The sequence below is a fragment of the Liolophura sinensis genome, chromosome 3 (genome assembly GCF_032854445.1).
Source record: "Liolophura sinensis isolate JHLJ2023 chromosome 3, CUHK_Ljap_v2, whole genome shotgun sequence".
NCBI lineage: Eukaryota > Metazoa > Mollusca > Polyplacophora > Chitonida > Chitonidae > Liolophura > Liolophura sinensis.
Window position 1 is genome coordinate 920,300 of NC_088297.1, and position 16,488 is coordinate 936,787.

The 16,488-nt window shown below is 40.8% G+C and overlaps 1 protein-coding gene across 1 annotated transcript; it reads right to left on the reverse strand.

Moving 5' to 3' along the window:
• Window positions 1-3,897: 3,897 nt before the first annotated feature.
• Window positions 3,898-7,301, reverse strand: LOC135463932 (acetylcholine-binding protein-like). The gene is made up of 4 exons (XM_064741396.1): window positions 7,240-7,301; window positions 6,504-6,690; window positions 5,299-5,408; window positions 3,898-4,234 (listed from the first exon to the last, which is right to left on the reverse strand). Exons 1-4 carry the CDS (start codon window positions 7,299-7,301, stop codon window positions 3,898-3,900), a joined length of 696 nt encoding a protein of 231 aa, XP_064597466.1.
• Between the last annotated feature and the right edge of the window lie 9,187 nt (window positions 7,302-16,488).

A 16,488-nucleotide genomic window follows, 5' to 3' on the forward strand; every position in this document is an offset into this window, starting at 1 on the left:
GAATGGGGCTAAAACAAAGGGCCGCATGGCAAGGCTGGGGTGTGGAGGTCATGTGACCTCCCACCCCCTCTCAGGCCATGGGCACTCCCCCACAAGCATAAGGCTTGGTTACTGATGTGACTAGCTTACTGGTGAACACCCAGAGCAGATCTGGCCTGGAGATTTGGGCAGATCTGACCTGGGGGTTTACATGCGCTTGCAAGCTATTGGATATGACATTTAGTTAAATACACGCAAAAATAAATGAATATATGAAATTATAGTACATCAGACGCAACTGGCCGTTACAGTCGAACATTGTATAACTATAAACACTGTTTCACTGTTCTTAAATATCTCTATAAGTTTACATTTTCATTCGAAGCAAAATGCCCGCTTGAGCAAATCATTAAAATAAAGATAATATATAGGTGTTTAGGGATGTGTTGTGTTTCTGCTTTCTTGACTCTTGATAATGATTCTGGTAAATTCACGACGTCTTATATTGATTCAAATTAGACATGGATTCTGAGAAATTCAGGTGTAATGAGGTTATCTTCCACAATTCAAAACTCAGACTGAAAGCACAAACAATGCCTGGGTCAGGAAGTGCGAAACTTCTGTCAGAACGGTCAAACTCCGGATATTGTGTCGAGGAAACTTATCATGTCTGTATGAGAATGTGTAAAACTTTTCTCAGTACAGTCACACATCGGATATTGACAGGAGAAAACTTATCATGCCTGTATCCGAATGTGTGAAACTTTTCTCAGTACAGTCGAATACCGGACATTGTGTGGAGAGAACTTATCATGGCTGTACCCGAATGTGTAAAAATTTTCTCAGTACAATCGAACAGCGAGTACTGTATGGCGAAAACTTATCATGCCTGTATCCGAAAGTGAGTGAGTGAGTCATTGAGTGCTTGGGGTTTAACGTCGTACAATTTTTCAGTCATATGACGACGAAGGAATCCTTAGGGTGTATGTGATGTGCCTCCTTGTTACAGGACGGATTTCCACCGCTCTTTTATCTAGTGCTGCTTCAATGAAACGACTTACCGAAGGCAAGTATGCCGCCCGAGCCATTATATTGATACGGGTCAACCAGTTATTACACTTTCCTCTTCATGATGAACGCCAAGCGAAGAAGTTACAACTTTCTCTTTTAAAGTCTTGTGACTCGACACATGTTTGATCCTGGATCTACCGCTCCCTAAGCGGACGCTCTATGTATCGGAAAGTGTAAAACTTTTCTCAGTACAGACGAACACCGGACACTGTATGCAGAAAATTTATCATGCCTGTATCCGAAAGTGTAAAATTTTTCTCAGTACAGAGGAACACCGGACATGGTGTGGAGAGAACTTATCATGGTTGTATCCGAATGTGTAAAAATTTTCTCAGTACAGACGAACATCAGACATGGTGTGGAGAGAACATATCATGGTTGTATCCGAATGTGTGAAAGTTTTCTCAGTGCTGTCAAACACCAGACACTGTATGTAGAAAGATTATCATGTCAGTATTGGAATGTGAGAAACGTCCCCCCACAGCAGTCAAGCAGCGGACATCGTACTTAGGAAATCATACATATATCAGAAAAGTGTGAAACTCCTCATGGTACACACAAATGCCCGACATGGTACTTAGGAAATTTATCATGTCTGTGTCGGAATGTGTGTAATCTTCTCTCGGTACAGTCAAACGCCAGACATTGTATGAACGAAACTTATCATGTCTGTATCGGAATGTGTGAATCTTCTCTCGGTACATTCAAACGCGTCTTGCTTGTATCAAAATGCGTGAAACTTCTCGCAGTACAGTGAAACGCCAAAGATTATATGAAGGACAGTGATTACGTCTGTTTCAGAATATGTGAAACATCTCGCTGTAAAGTGAAACGCCGAAGATTGTATGAAGGACAGTGATTACGTCTGTTTCAGAATGTGTGAAACATCTCGCTGTAAAGTGAAACGCCGAAGATTGTATAAAGGAAAGTTATTATTTCTGTTTAGGAATGTGTGAAACATCTCGCAGTAAAGTGAAACATCAGACATTGTGTGGAGAAAACTTATTTTTTGTGAAATAAGAATTTGTGAAACATCTTGCAGTACAGTCAATCGACGGACATTGAGTACGAAGGAAACTGATCATGCCTGTATGAAAATGTGGGAAACATATCCCAGTACAGTCAATCACAGGACATTATATGCAGGAAACTGATAATTAATGCATGAGAATATGGGGGAGAAATCTCTCAGTACAGTCAAATGTCGGACGTTGTATGGAGGATTGTTATTATGCCTCTATCAGAATTTGAGAAACGTCTCCCAGTGCAGTCAAACAGTGGGCATCGTACCTAGAAAACTTATCATGTCTGTACTGGAATGTGAGACACGTCTTCCAGTGCAGTCAAACAGTGGGCATCGTACCTAGAAAACTGATCATGTCTGTACTGGAATGTGAGACACGTCTTCCAGTGCAATCAAACAGTGGGCATCGTACCTAGAAAACTGATCATGTCTGTACTGGAATGTGAGACACGTCTCCCAGTGCAATCAAACAGTGGGCATCGTACCTAGAAAACTGATCATGTCTGTACTGGAATGTGAGACACGTCTCCCAGTGCAGTCAAATAGCGGACATCGTACCAAGAAAACTTATCATGTCTGTATTGGAATGTGAGACACGTCTTCCAGTGCAATCAAACAGTGGGCATCGTACCTAGAAAACTGATCATGTCTGTACTGGAATGTGAGACACGTCTTCCAGTGCAATCAAACAGTGGGCATCGTACCTAGAAAACTGATCATGTCTGTACTGGAATGTGAGACACGTCTTCCAGTGCAATCAAACAGTGGGCATCGTACCTAGAAAACTGATCATGTCTGTACTGGAATGTGAGACACGTCTCCCAGTGCAATCAAACAGTGGGCATCGTACCTAGAAAACTTATCATGTCTGTATTGGAATGTGAGACACGTCTCCCAGTGCAGTCAAATAGCGGACATTGTACCAAGAAAACTGATCATGTCTGTATTGGAATGTGAGACACGTCTTCCAGTGCAATCAAACAGTGGGCATCGTACCTAGAAAACTGATCATGTCTGTACTGGAATGTGAGACACGTCTTCCAGTGCAATCAAACAGTGGGCATCGTACCTAGAAAACTGATCATGTCTGTACTGGAATGTGAGACACGTCTCCCAGTGCAATCAAACAGTGGGCATCGTACCTAGAAAACTGATCATGTCTGTACTGGAATGTGAGACACGTCTCCCAGTGCAGTCAAATAGCGGACATTGTACCAAGAAAACTTATCATGTCTGTATTGGAATGTGAGACACGTCTCCCAGTGCAGTCAAATAGCGGACATTGTACCAAGAAAACTGATCATGTCTGTATTGGAATGTGAGACACGTCTTCCAGTGCAATCAAACAGTGGGCATCGTACCTAGAAAACTGATCATGTCTGTACTGGAATGTGAGACACGTCTTCCAGTGCAATCAAACAGTGGGCATCGTACCTAGAAAACTGATCATGTCTGTATTGGAATGTGAGAAACGTCTCCCAGTGCAATCAAATAGCGGACATTGTACCAAGAAAACTTATCATGTCTGTATTGGAATGTGAGACACGTCTTCCAGTGCAATCAAACAGTGGGCATCGTACCTAGAAAACTGATCATGTCTGTATTGGAATGTGAGACACGTCTCCCAGTGCAATCAAACAGCGGACTTTGTATGAAGTAAACTTATCATTCCTGTATCGGATATATAAAAATTACTTCATCCGTAACGAATCATATATTAAATATCTAAAACCATTTGACAGAAGAACACATAGGGCTATAAGTTTATGATTTAACAATTCTTTATGTATTCGGTAGAGAGTTACATGTCTAAGGCAGGAACATTAGTCTTTCCTGAGAAACTGTACTGAGAATTCCACAGAGCTGTATGTCCCTGGGCAGCAGTCGTACTTCTTCTCCTTTCGCACACCCTCTATATACTGCACCTCCCATTTCGGATTGGTGTACAGATCTGACACTTCCATGTGCTTCTTACCGGGCTCGACGTCCACATATGAAGTGTCATGGACCCAGGATCCCACTCGAAAGACGCACGTGACGTTAACGGAATTCTCCGAGATTGGGCAGGATGCTTCCACGTGTAGCGCGGGCACAAAGTAGACCCCACCGTCGTGTTCTACGATGATGGCGTTGTCGTTCAGTTTCTCAGGTGCGTGAACACTGAAATAAATGGGAATATTTCAGAATACTATTTTCATGTGATATTAAATGTGATGACAACATACAATTTTGAACAATTTTAGACCAGTCAGGACTAATCAGTTCCAACTGAAATCATCTTTTAACCTAATTCTATTGCACCTATGCTGGTAAAGGACTTATAATTTGTGACCATTTAAGCATTTCTAGGAAGAACCTATGCTGGTAAAGGACGTATAATTTGTGACCATTTAAGCATTTCTAGGAAGAGAGGGAATAAAGCCTTTGCTGATGTAAATTGACAGGAGGCAGTATTTCACCAGTTACGTGTAACCATTTGCTCTCACACATTGGTGAAAATAAAAGGTCGACGAAGTTCTTGTGACCGTTTGCACAGGCTAACGTTCCTCAACTAGAGACCGCTTCTCTTCCACGACTATTTTAACCAGTTTGCATGTTCATCAGCAGGTCACATGCTGGTCTCTTCACAGAAAGCATGTATGAAGCTTTCCATGTATTCCAATACAATATCGATTAAATACCGGTAACAAGTATAGATTATCAGGAACTTGGCTAAAGATATCTAGTCTTTAAAGATGAAGGTGATAATGGTAAACAAGAATTTATATGAAGTAAAGTTGTAGAGTTTATCTCACATTTGATAGTGAGGATGGTAATAGGGCGTCTAGATAACATCTATGTCTGATCTTGAGGTCAGGTCCACGTAATTAGGCATTCCCTTTTTCGGAATGTTCCTGATTTTAGATCTGATGGACAACGCCGTTTTCTGGAATTATTGATGTAGAAGTCGGTGGCATGATTTTTACGAAACCCAGGTGTCCGGAGCAAACATTGATTTAAGAGTGCAGCTGAATTAAAGAGGAGACGGGCACAATTTACGCGCACCTCATAGCGCAGAATTGGGAAGATATACCTCTATACGCGTTTACGGCCACAACATTTCTGTATCTATCGACTTCGTGGACGTCACTGATTTAGCTGAAAGAGCCGGCAAGATGTCTAGTCTTTGAAGAAGCACGGAATATTACGTCATTCCCAGCCCTTGCTGTCACCCCCAAACTTACCCATTGTAAAGAGTGAGATCTGGAATCCAAATCGCGTCCTGGGGTAAAGCCACTTTCTCCACGCCGTGATGAAGATTGCTGTCCCATCGCAACCGAGAGTCGTGCCAGGACTATAATATACAACACAAACATAGCTCATGGCGATCACACGGAAAGATCAGGTGAATATGTCAGTGGTCATTAGACGGAAAGATCAGGTGAATCAGTCAGCGGTAATCAGAGGGAAAGATCAGGTGAATCAGTCAGCGGTAATCAGAGGGAAAGATCAGGTGAATCAGTCAGCGGTAATCAGAGGAAAAGATCAGGTGAATCAGTCAGCGGTAATCAGAGGGAAAGATCAGGTGTATATGTGAGTGGTAATCGGACGGAAAGTTCATGTCAATCAAATAGTGGTGTTCAGATGGAAAAAGTAAGAAACCGTGAATGAATCAGTGGTAATCAGACAGAAATGGTAAGAAACCGTGAATGAATCAGAGGTAATCAGACAGAAATGGTAAGAAACCATGAATCAATCAGTGGTAATCAGACAGAAATGGTAAGAAACCATGAATCAATCAGTGGTAATTAAACGGAAATGGTAAGAAACTGTAAACCAATCAGTGGTTATCAGACGGACAATGTAAAAAAGAAGCGGCCAGAAAAAAGAGAGTTCATTAACTAAATGTTTTAGTGTTAGTTATCCAATCGGAACTGGCGTTATTTAGAATACAGAATGCCCATTGGTTCACTAAGTCGGGTTAAAGTATTTTACCCCGAGTAAGCAGACTTAGCCCCGAGTTAGCCAGCCAATCACAAATGTTCTTTTAAACATCGTTTGGGGCCGTACGCCTGTAATATCCTTGTAACGGTGATCTCCCCTTGCCACTGTGAGGCTTGCCACAAGCTGCGTGGGTGTGCCTCATGTAATCCGATCGATGATCTGATACTGTACCCTGATTGCTTAAGTAATGTTTTCTGCCGTGAAAAAAATGTAGTAAATAAATTTCTGTGAGAACAAAGAAACTGAATCGAATGAATGAATAGAATGTTCTACCTCCATGATGGGACGCTGTATTCAGACTACATGAGTTTTTTATTCTCTTTTTCTTCGACAGCCAAAAAATAAAAATTATAAAACTATTCCTTATCTACGGTTCAGTAGTTTTATGTGTATTATGCAAAACTAAATATGTTAAAAGGAACTACTGTTAAAAAAAAAGATGTACCTGAGACAGCCAGACGGTCACGGACACTTCCCCTTCGTCCTCTTCGACTTCGTCCAATTGGATCAAAGTAAAATCGACCGTGACTTTGACCCCGTGGTCACGACTCTCTTTCGGCAGAACAGTCTTGTCGTAGCCGGCTAACAGCTGGTTGTGCACCGAGGATATGTCGTAGTAGAAGTCACTGTGGCTAAATCAACAAAACAGAATTTTTTATGGAGAATTTTTTCACATGTTTCGACAGGGAAATAAGAAAATGATGACGACTGTGACACAGGGTTACACAGACCGCCAGGGTTATTGTAGCTGGGTCATTCACCACACCTAGATCGTTACAGACGCCACCGCACAAACAGACGGGAAGGGTTATTGTAAACTGGCCATTCACCACACCTAGTTGTTATATTTGATTTGATTTATTTCATTTATTTGATTGGTGTTTTACGCCGTACTCAAGAATATTTCACTTATGCGGTGGCAGCCAGCATTATGGTGGGAGGAAATCGGGCAGAGCTAGGGGGAAACCCACGACCATCCGCAGGCTGCTGTCAGACCTTTCCAGGTACGGCCGGAGAGGAAGCCAGCATGAGCTTGACTTGAACTCACAGCGACCGCATTGGTGAGAGACTCCTGGGTCATTACGCTGCGCTAGCTCGCTAACCAACTGAGTCACAGAGGCCCCCTATATTTGATTGTTTTGATACTTTTAACATGAACAAATTTGATATGGAACACTTACCCGTTTGAGTCTGCCAGCGTCCCAGCCACGAACAAACCAATCACGAAGATGAAGGTAGCCATGTTCTCCATAACAGTCCTGATACAAAGTACAAGCTCAACCTCTTAACCAATCCGCTCATCTGACGATCTCATCGGTCAACTCAGTCTTAAGTCTCGCTTGGTCAGAGAGTCACGTGAGATGTCGGAGGGGGGTGCTTCCGCCTGAAGACGATAAGGTCACTTTTGGCAAATTGTGTCAAGTTATTTTCCATGAGCATCGGAAATTCCTGTGTTTTGGCAAACCCTGGATCTAGGCCAATTGCTTGTATGGGGTTTAAGGTCAGTCGTTTAAACGTCAGTTGACGAGATGGAACAGAAAGGCGTTATAGGATGCAATAAAAAACAAAGACATAGATCACATATATAGAGAGAGTAAAACTTGTTTAGCGACGACGGTGGGATAGTCGGCAAATGGTCGCATCTAACCGGCGAAATACGACCTCTTGTCAATTTATTTCAGTAGGAGTTTTATTTTGACTGTCCATGTAAATTCTTAGACAGCAGCGAATCACACGCCACTTAGCACCGTGGCTTAAACAGAATTAGAAAGAAAGAAGATCAGTTATGTTAACTGCAATTTATTCACTAGTCTAGAATTACTCAAAATGCTCTGTTGTCGTCACATTTATCTTACAATCACATTAAAACCGTGCAGAGAATCAGGCGCAGGCCTGTGCATGTTAAACCACAATGTACGATTTGTCGTACGGAAATTAAACATGTTCTATTCCATTACAGTTGTAGTAATCCACGCAAATCGCATGATAATCCACATGTTGCGATTTGATTTTCTTATATCTGGCTTGTTGGCAAATGACACACCTTGGACGGAGCTTAACATTATACTTAGAAAACGCACGCATCTTCCCACACAACAGAAACTGGTGTTTTGTGGACATTCCAGCGTCTTGTACGTATGGGGGCCTCCGTGGCTCAGTTGGTTAGCGCGCTAGCGCAGCTTAATAACCCAGAAGCCTCTCACCAATGCAGTCGCTGTGAGTTCAAGTCCATGCTGGCTTCCTCTCCGGTCATGCGTGGGAAGGTCTGACAGCAACCTGCAGATGGTCGTGGGTTCCCCCCTCCCCCCGGATCCAAAAAATTGCTGGCCGCCGTCGTATAGGTGAAATATTCTTGAGTACGACGTAAAACACTAATCAAATAAATAAGTCTTTTATGTATGTTTATTTGCTTGTGATTTTACATTGTACTTAACAATGAGGGGTCATTAGTTGTGTGTACTTATACAGTGTCTTCTGGTCGCAGGGCGAGTTCATGCCGCGAAAGTGCTCGCGACTGAAGTATCATGCCAAAGACACTAGACATGACACCCCTCCCAGACATATTATACTGACACCGGGCCAACCAGTCTTGCTGTGGAATTGAATGCCAATAATTCATTTTCAACATCAAATGCAGTTCAAAAATTATGATATGAATAAACAAAATGATGCCATAAATCCTTGGAGATCATTACCGACGGTATTGAGGCTTATTACATCAACAAAGTTTCTAAAAAGAATTAGTTTTGGCTCCTAGCTGATAATTGAAAACCAATTAATACAAATCAAGTAAACTATCATATAAGTGCCTCCAGAAAAATAATATAACAAAACAACTCGCTCCAGTGTGTAACCTGGCGGTCATTACGTACAATGAACACCTCACGAATGGAATATCACTGGCCTATTATCTGTGTAATTAGATATATACTTCAGGAAATGGTAACGTTCTAATTAGCTCATTAGGCTCCACAAAGGTAGCTGTGAATGTCTCTCTACCACAGGAGCAGCCATCTGTACAGGTAGTTCAAGATGTCACCCTGACACAGGAACAGCCATCCATATAGGTAGTTCAGGATGTCACTCTGACTCAAAAGCCATCCATACATGTAGTTCACGGTGTCCTGGGTCCTGGGATAAGCGGAATTAGACACAATCATTAAGACATATACAATCATAAAGACATGGTCTATCATGGAGAAATTTGTATAGAGGGATTAGATGACAGCCATTTGTCAGCCATACTGGAGTACTGCGGCTTCATCAACCAATGTTACATGTATCAAGACTCCAGTATGGTTGACTGACAAGTTTTATGTTAGAATGTCACGTGTACTCCTACTTAGCTGTACGAGGAAGGTCACATCCAATGTTTGGTGCCAGTAAGGTTATGTTTTAATGTTACTGAATGTATGAAGCAAAGGGACTGAGAAAAAAGTAACTTATGTCTTTTTTACATAGAGTATTAATACATAGCTTTCTGATAACAGCAATAGCTGAGGGGGTTAGCGCGAAAGCCCGGCGCTATGAGCCAGGACCCCTACACCAATACGTTCGCTGTGAAGTCCAGCTCATGTTGGCTTCCTCTCTTTCCCACTTAGGAAGGTCTGCCAGCAACCTGCCGATGGTGGTAGGTTTCTCCAGGGCTCTGCCCGATTTCTTCCCACTATAATACTAGCCGCCGTCCTATAAATGAAGCATTCTTGAGTACGGCGTAAATCAACAATCAAATAAATAAATAAATAAATAAACAAATAATAAAGATATTTCAGATTTCAGATTTCTTTATTCACCACATCTATATATACATATGCATAAATCTTGCCTCATCGCTTTAACTTATAGTAACTACAAATATACAGGATATATTAGATGTATGTGAAGAAAAAAAAGTAAAAAGAAGAAAAAAAGGAAACACAATTTCGTCTGTTCGTGTCTGCTCTGTAATTTTCTTATCAAAGCACGGGGATCGCCCGAACAGACACTCACAAAACCATGCTATAAATATTACTCGGGACACACGAATATTAGAATGCGATAAGACTAATACAAGATTAAAGAAACATATGGCGGGAGTAAAGCTCCAAGGAGCTTGATCTATCCCGATAGAAATATACAAATACATGCTATATATGGCGGACAGAGAAAGTGAATAACATCATTAACAAAGCCGACACACAATGAAACAATACCCTAGGCACAACGTTTATTTGTTATTTGCTGCAGGAGATGTTGTTTTAGTTTAGTTTTAAATAGTGAAATAGACTCGATACAACGTAGTTTATCTGGTAGCATGTTCCATTCCCTAGGCCCCGCTGTTTTGAGCAAACGAAAAGATAAATTAGAACGATATAGTGGTCTGTAAAAATCTAGAGCATGACGTCTGGTATTTCGCTGCGTTACTAAATTTAGTTTCAGTAGATGATTATGTAGACTTCTGGGGATTCTAAAAGGCTGATAAAAAAATCTGTGGGAAAGGAGTAATATCGAGTAAGTGTTCAAGAGAGACAAAGGTAATATTTGGAGACTAGCAAATATTGGTGCTGTGTGTGTCAGGCGGTCTGGTAGGCTTATCGTTCGAATGGCGCGTTTTTGTAATATGACAATAAGTTGTAGATGCGTTTTATAAGTGGTACCCCAGAGTGTATTTGCATAAATTAAATAGGGGTATATGAAAGCAAAATACAAAATAAAAAGAGATTTTTTGTTGACACTATGTTTGACATGGTTCATTACTCCAATATTCCGTGCTATTTTCATGCTTATATAATTAATGTGCGATTTCCAGTTAAGTTTTTCATTAAAGAATATGCCTAGAAATTTATAACTATTTACGTTTTCTATTTCTTCCTGGAATATCATTAACTTTGGCAACCTTTTACTCTTCTTATTGTTTGGTGATATAATCATAAATTTAGTCTTTTGTATATTCAGGGATAGCCTATTGGCACATAACCACAGACGCATCTGCTCTAATTCGCGATTCGTGACGTTGATAGTGTCAACAGGGTCATGCGAGGAGTAACTACAACTGGTGTCATCAGCAAATAAAATAAGGTCAAGCAGATTTGATGCATTGGAGATATCATTGATGTATAGTAAAAAAAGTATGGGACCTAACACAGATCCTTGGGGCACACCGCATGTAACGTTTTCGGATTTTGAAAGTGTATTGTTATAACATACATATTGGATTCTGTTGGAAAGATAATTTTTAAACCATAAGTTAGATATGCCTCGAAATCCATAGTGGTCTAATTTGTGAATTAGAATTTCATGGGTAACCGTGTCAAATGCTTTTGAAAGATCAACAAAAGTAACTACACTGTATTTATTATTCTCTTTAGCATTCACTAGTTTCTCATACAAATATTGTACCGCAAATTCGGTAGAATGGTTGGTACTAAACCCGTACTGGTTATTATTAATAATTTCATATTCATCTAGGTGTTGTGTAACATTTTGAACAACTATTTTTTCAAATATTTTGCTAATCGCTGGTAAAACAGAAATCGGTCGGTAATTATCTACTAGGTCCTTTTGTCCAGCTTTAAACACAGGACATACCTTGGCCACCTTAAGAGCATCGGGAAAAATTCCAGACGAAAATGAAAGATTTACAATCTTGGATAATGGGAAAGAGATATAATCTACAACAAGCTTAAGAAGCGAAGGGCGGATGTTATCAATTCCAGCGGCAGCAGAGGACTTCAAATCTAGGATTACTGATTTAACATCTTTTGACGATACAGTAGGGAAAACGAAATTGTGCTGGATAGGATGTTTTAAAAAACTCTTCGAAACTTATATTTTCATCTGGTATATTTGCATCTAGTTTTGCAGCAATATTGCTAAAGTATTTATTAAAGGCATTGGCTATACACTCTTTATTTTCTGTGGCTTTACCGTTTATATTGAACGTCTTTGGCAAACTATGGTCATGTTTTCTATTCATAATTTCATTGAGTACTTTCCACGTTTCCTTTGTATCATGATTAAATTTATTCAGTTTACTCTAGAAATAGTTTTTTCTTGCATATCGAATGGAGCTGTTCAGTTTATTTCTGTAAGAACGGTATTGTTTACAATGTGAGGGGTCATTGGTTTCTAGTTTAAGACGGTACAATCTGTTTTTTTCATACACGGATGTTAGAATGGCTGATGTAATCCATGGTTTTATAATTGCACGCCGTTTGTTATAGTTTATAGTGGTGACTGGAAAACATTTATCATGGATCTCAGTTAACTGTCCTGAAAATAAAGTTAGTGCAGAATTTGCATCAATATCATCAGGCAGAAGGGCTTGCCAGTCAACACTTTGAACAAAGCGGAGAAATTGTTGCTTTTCATTGAAGGTGTATTTGCGAAAGCTGATAGAACTTTTTTCATTTTCTGCTTTTGGTAATTTAAAAATATGGAAAATTGGAAAATGATCTGTTATATCAGTTAATAAAATACCGGATAGTAGATTGCTATTATGGGAATTTGTAAATATGTTTTCTATAAGTGTTGCTGAGGTTGAATGAGCACGTGTAGGTTTAGTTATCAAGGGGAAAAAATAGTAGGATTTCATTGTATCAAGAAATTCTTTAGATGGTGGATGTCGGTCTGTCTTAAGTAAATCTATGTTAAAGTCACCCATAATTATACATTTTTTCTTCTCCCTACTACATTTCTGAAGAGTATTAACTAAGCAGGAGTTAAAATAGTTGATATCTTTACCTGGAGGACGATACATAATTCCAACAATATATACAGCTCCGTGCAGCTGTAGCTCGACAAAGAGACATTCACAGTTTCCGGAGTCATCAATAAAACTTAGATCATCTCTTAAGGAACAAGAATTTATATTATGATCGACATACATTACAAGGCCTCCCCCTCTGCGAGAAGTACGTGATAAAGTAAAAGATCTATAACCAGGTAAATCAAAGAGTGTATCTGTTGATGATGTTAGCCAGCTTTCAGAGAAACCAATAATAGAGAAAGTGTGATTTAATGAGTGGATGAACGCCGATATTTCAGAGAAGTGTTTACGAAGACTTCTTGCATTAAGGTGTAGTAGTGAAAGATTGTTATTGTCAGTGCTATGTTGAATGAGAGGATCTGAGATAAAAGTGGATTGTGAATAATACTTGGATTGATGCGAGTCAATGTCAGACCAGTGACTGATTTCATACTGGTTATCATCAGTTAAAGTATTATTGTGCTCAATGTCATTGCGGTCTATTGGGTTAAAGGACATGGATTCCAAGAGATCTAAACTGGGAAATGGTCACACGTAACCGGTGAAACACGGTCTCTTGTGATTTCACCTCAGTCAGGGTTTTATTCTAACTGTTCATGTAAATGCTTAAATTGTAACAATTTACACGTCCCTGTCAACCGGGCTTAACTGGGGAGGAATTAGGTAAAAATGCAGTGATGCTAGTCTTAATTTATTAGAAATCACTCGTCTAGAATTGTTCAAAATGTTGTGTTATGATCACATTTAACATACAATCAGATTAAAACAATGCAAAGGTTCCCGGCCTCGGGTATCAGGCTACATGTATAAACAATGTGAAGTCAGCCATATAGCATGGAGTGCACCGAGTGTCCAGGGCACATTGCTCAGGAAGCCAGAATGTGATAACAGTGGACACATAAACTGAAGACCGGAACTCTTAAGGAGAACCGCACAAGTGGCTCCTGCCATTTAGAATGACCTGTCTCAAAGTTCAAACCCGCGCCTCTTGATGAAAAACGAGACAAATGTTTAATTACCCATCTTAATATTTTCTGTTTTGATTTTATTTTTCCAGGGTTATTATGTTAAAATCATTTACTATTATCGGCAGATTGAGCGACATTTTGATATACATACGCACCAAATGGAATTAGTATTTAAAGTTCACATCCGTCATAAAGTATCAGTTTAAGCTCCTTTCAGCCACATAACAAGAAATAGGACAGGGTTGTATCAAAATCTGCAGACCTCAGTCAAGACTATAGCTTCTTTATCGAGTGGGGCCTCCGTGGCTCAGTTGGTTAGCGCGCTAGCGCAGCGTAATGACCCAGGAGTCTCTCACCAATGCGGTCGCTGTGAGTTCAAGTCCAGCTCATGCTGGCTTTCTCTCCGGCCGTATGTGGGGAAGGTCTGTCAGCTACCTGCGGATGGTCGTGGGTTTCCCCCGGGTTCTGACCGGTTTCCACCCACCATATTGCTGGCCGCCGTCGTATAAGTGAAATATTCTTGAGTACGGCGTAAAACACCAATCAAAAAAAAAAAAAATCTTTATCCAGTTATGAAAGACGGACCTCATGTTATAAACGGCCTTGGTCACAATTGCGGTTGTGGTTATCATATGACGTCAGTACTACTGGCAGCCAAAACAGACCGTATTTTGAAACTTGGCAAATTTCTTTGCAAATACTCAATCAATCTTGACAAATAAACCATGTAACATACGGGCAAAATGTATTTTCACCGTTAAGTCGCGTTCTTGCGACAACGTACTTGCGTTATATCCCATGTAGTTCCAAATGTAATGTAATAATTTATGTTTTAAATAGGGAAACATACTTCCTACGTTCCTTATTTATAAATGAGTGGATGACAAAAATATTCATTCATGTATAGGTACATTGGATTGGTATCAAACGTCGTGCTCTAGAAACCCTTCACTTATGCGGCGTCACGTATGTAGATAAGTGGCTAGAGAAAACGGGGAAACCCCTTGATTGAACGTGCATCAGAACTGACGAAAGTTCAGCAACCCAATTCCAAACTCTGAGCGGTGTCACATCAGAACTTGCGAAAGTTCAGCAACCCAATTCCAGACTCTGAACGGCGTCGCATCAGAACTGACGAAAGTTCAGCAACTCAATTCCAGACTCTGAGCGGCGTCACATCAGAACTGACGAAAGTTCAGTAGCCCAATTCCAAACTCTGAGCGACGTCACATAATACAGTGAGCCAAATTAGATAAAAAAGATCATTTTTTTTACGGCGGATTCCAACTGGATTCCGACGTTGCTGTTGATTTTTTTTGATTTGTTTGTTGCTTAATATCATATACTCACGAGTTTTCCACTTAATTATAGGATGGCGGTCATTTATGGTCAAGGGGAAGCGGATTGCTCATCCCAAGGTAATGTTATATTTGACAACGCCGCGTAGCGACCAGGAGCCTTTCACCAATGTGGTCGTCCAGCTCATTATGGCTTCCTCTCCAGTCGTACGTGTGAAGGGCTGCCGTATAAGTGAAATATTTTTGTGTACGGCGTAAAACACCAATCAAATAAATAAATATATTAAGCAAAGACCAATGGGGTTCAGCGCACGTTAGACTGCACAAATGGCCACACGAGGTGCAATGACTTATGAGCCTCTGTGGCCGAGGTGGATAGCACGCTAGCGCAGCGCAATGACTCAGGAGCCTTCGTGGCTGGGGTGGTTAGTACGCCAGCGCAGTGGAGTGACCCAGGAGCCTCCATGGGTGAGGTGGTTAGCACGCTAGCGCGGCGCAATAACTCAGGAGGCGTTTCCGTCATTTTGCTTGTGAGGAAGTAACCTCCATGGACACAGACCCCCATTACAACTTCCGTTTTTCGGTAGGGACGATTGTAGTTCTGTGTATTTTAGGGTGTAAAGTCTTTTTTTGCTGCCAGCCTGCCGTTTTTGGTGTACAGGTGCATGCTTGGTATCAAAATGATGGAAATTGTCTAAGCTTTGGGCAGGTATGAGTTTTAATGGTGAAAGTTTGAAATTCTGAGCGAGAGGACACAAGGAGACAGGTGGTGATGAGGCTGCGAGTGACGTCCCCTTGGCGTTGCTAGGCACCCCTCCCAGCTGCCGGCATGGAAAGGTCCAGATTTTGACGGTCAACCTATGTCAAGATTTTTACAGCTTCTTTCTCACAGGCTGGGCCAGGTATGCACCAAAGCTTATTGGCCTCGGAATGTTTGGGACTGAGCTACAGCGCTAAACGTTAACATTGTCGCTTACGGAAAACTAATGGGGGTCTGTGGCCCCATTGTCCGTCATGTAAGACTGCAGGGGAGAGCACCGCTGACCGATTCTGCCACCAATGCTCCGAGAACAATAGAAACTGTCCGCGAATGGCATAAAACTCACGTGTTGAGACGGGAACGCTGGCACCTTAAGGTTACACGAGAGCACAGATTTTCCTTACTATGTATGTATTCTCTACGCACACTACGAGTTACAGGGGCTCAAGGCTCGACCTCAAAACAACAATTTCTTTCAACAATTTCAAGTCTAAACTAAAGAACCATCTCCTTACTCTTTGATCTCCATGCATATAATATATCTCGCTCATATTTTTCATAAGTATTTTTATGTGTAATTATGTTCTGTATATATGTTATATGTGAGATTCGTTTAATCACCATATACTCGTGACGTACATTTCGACAACACAATA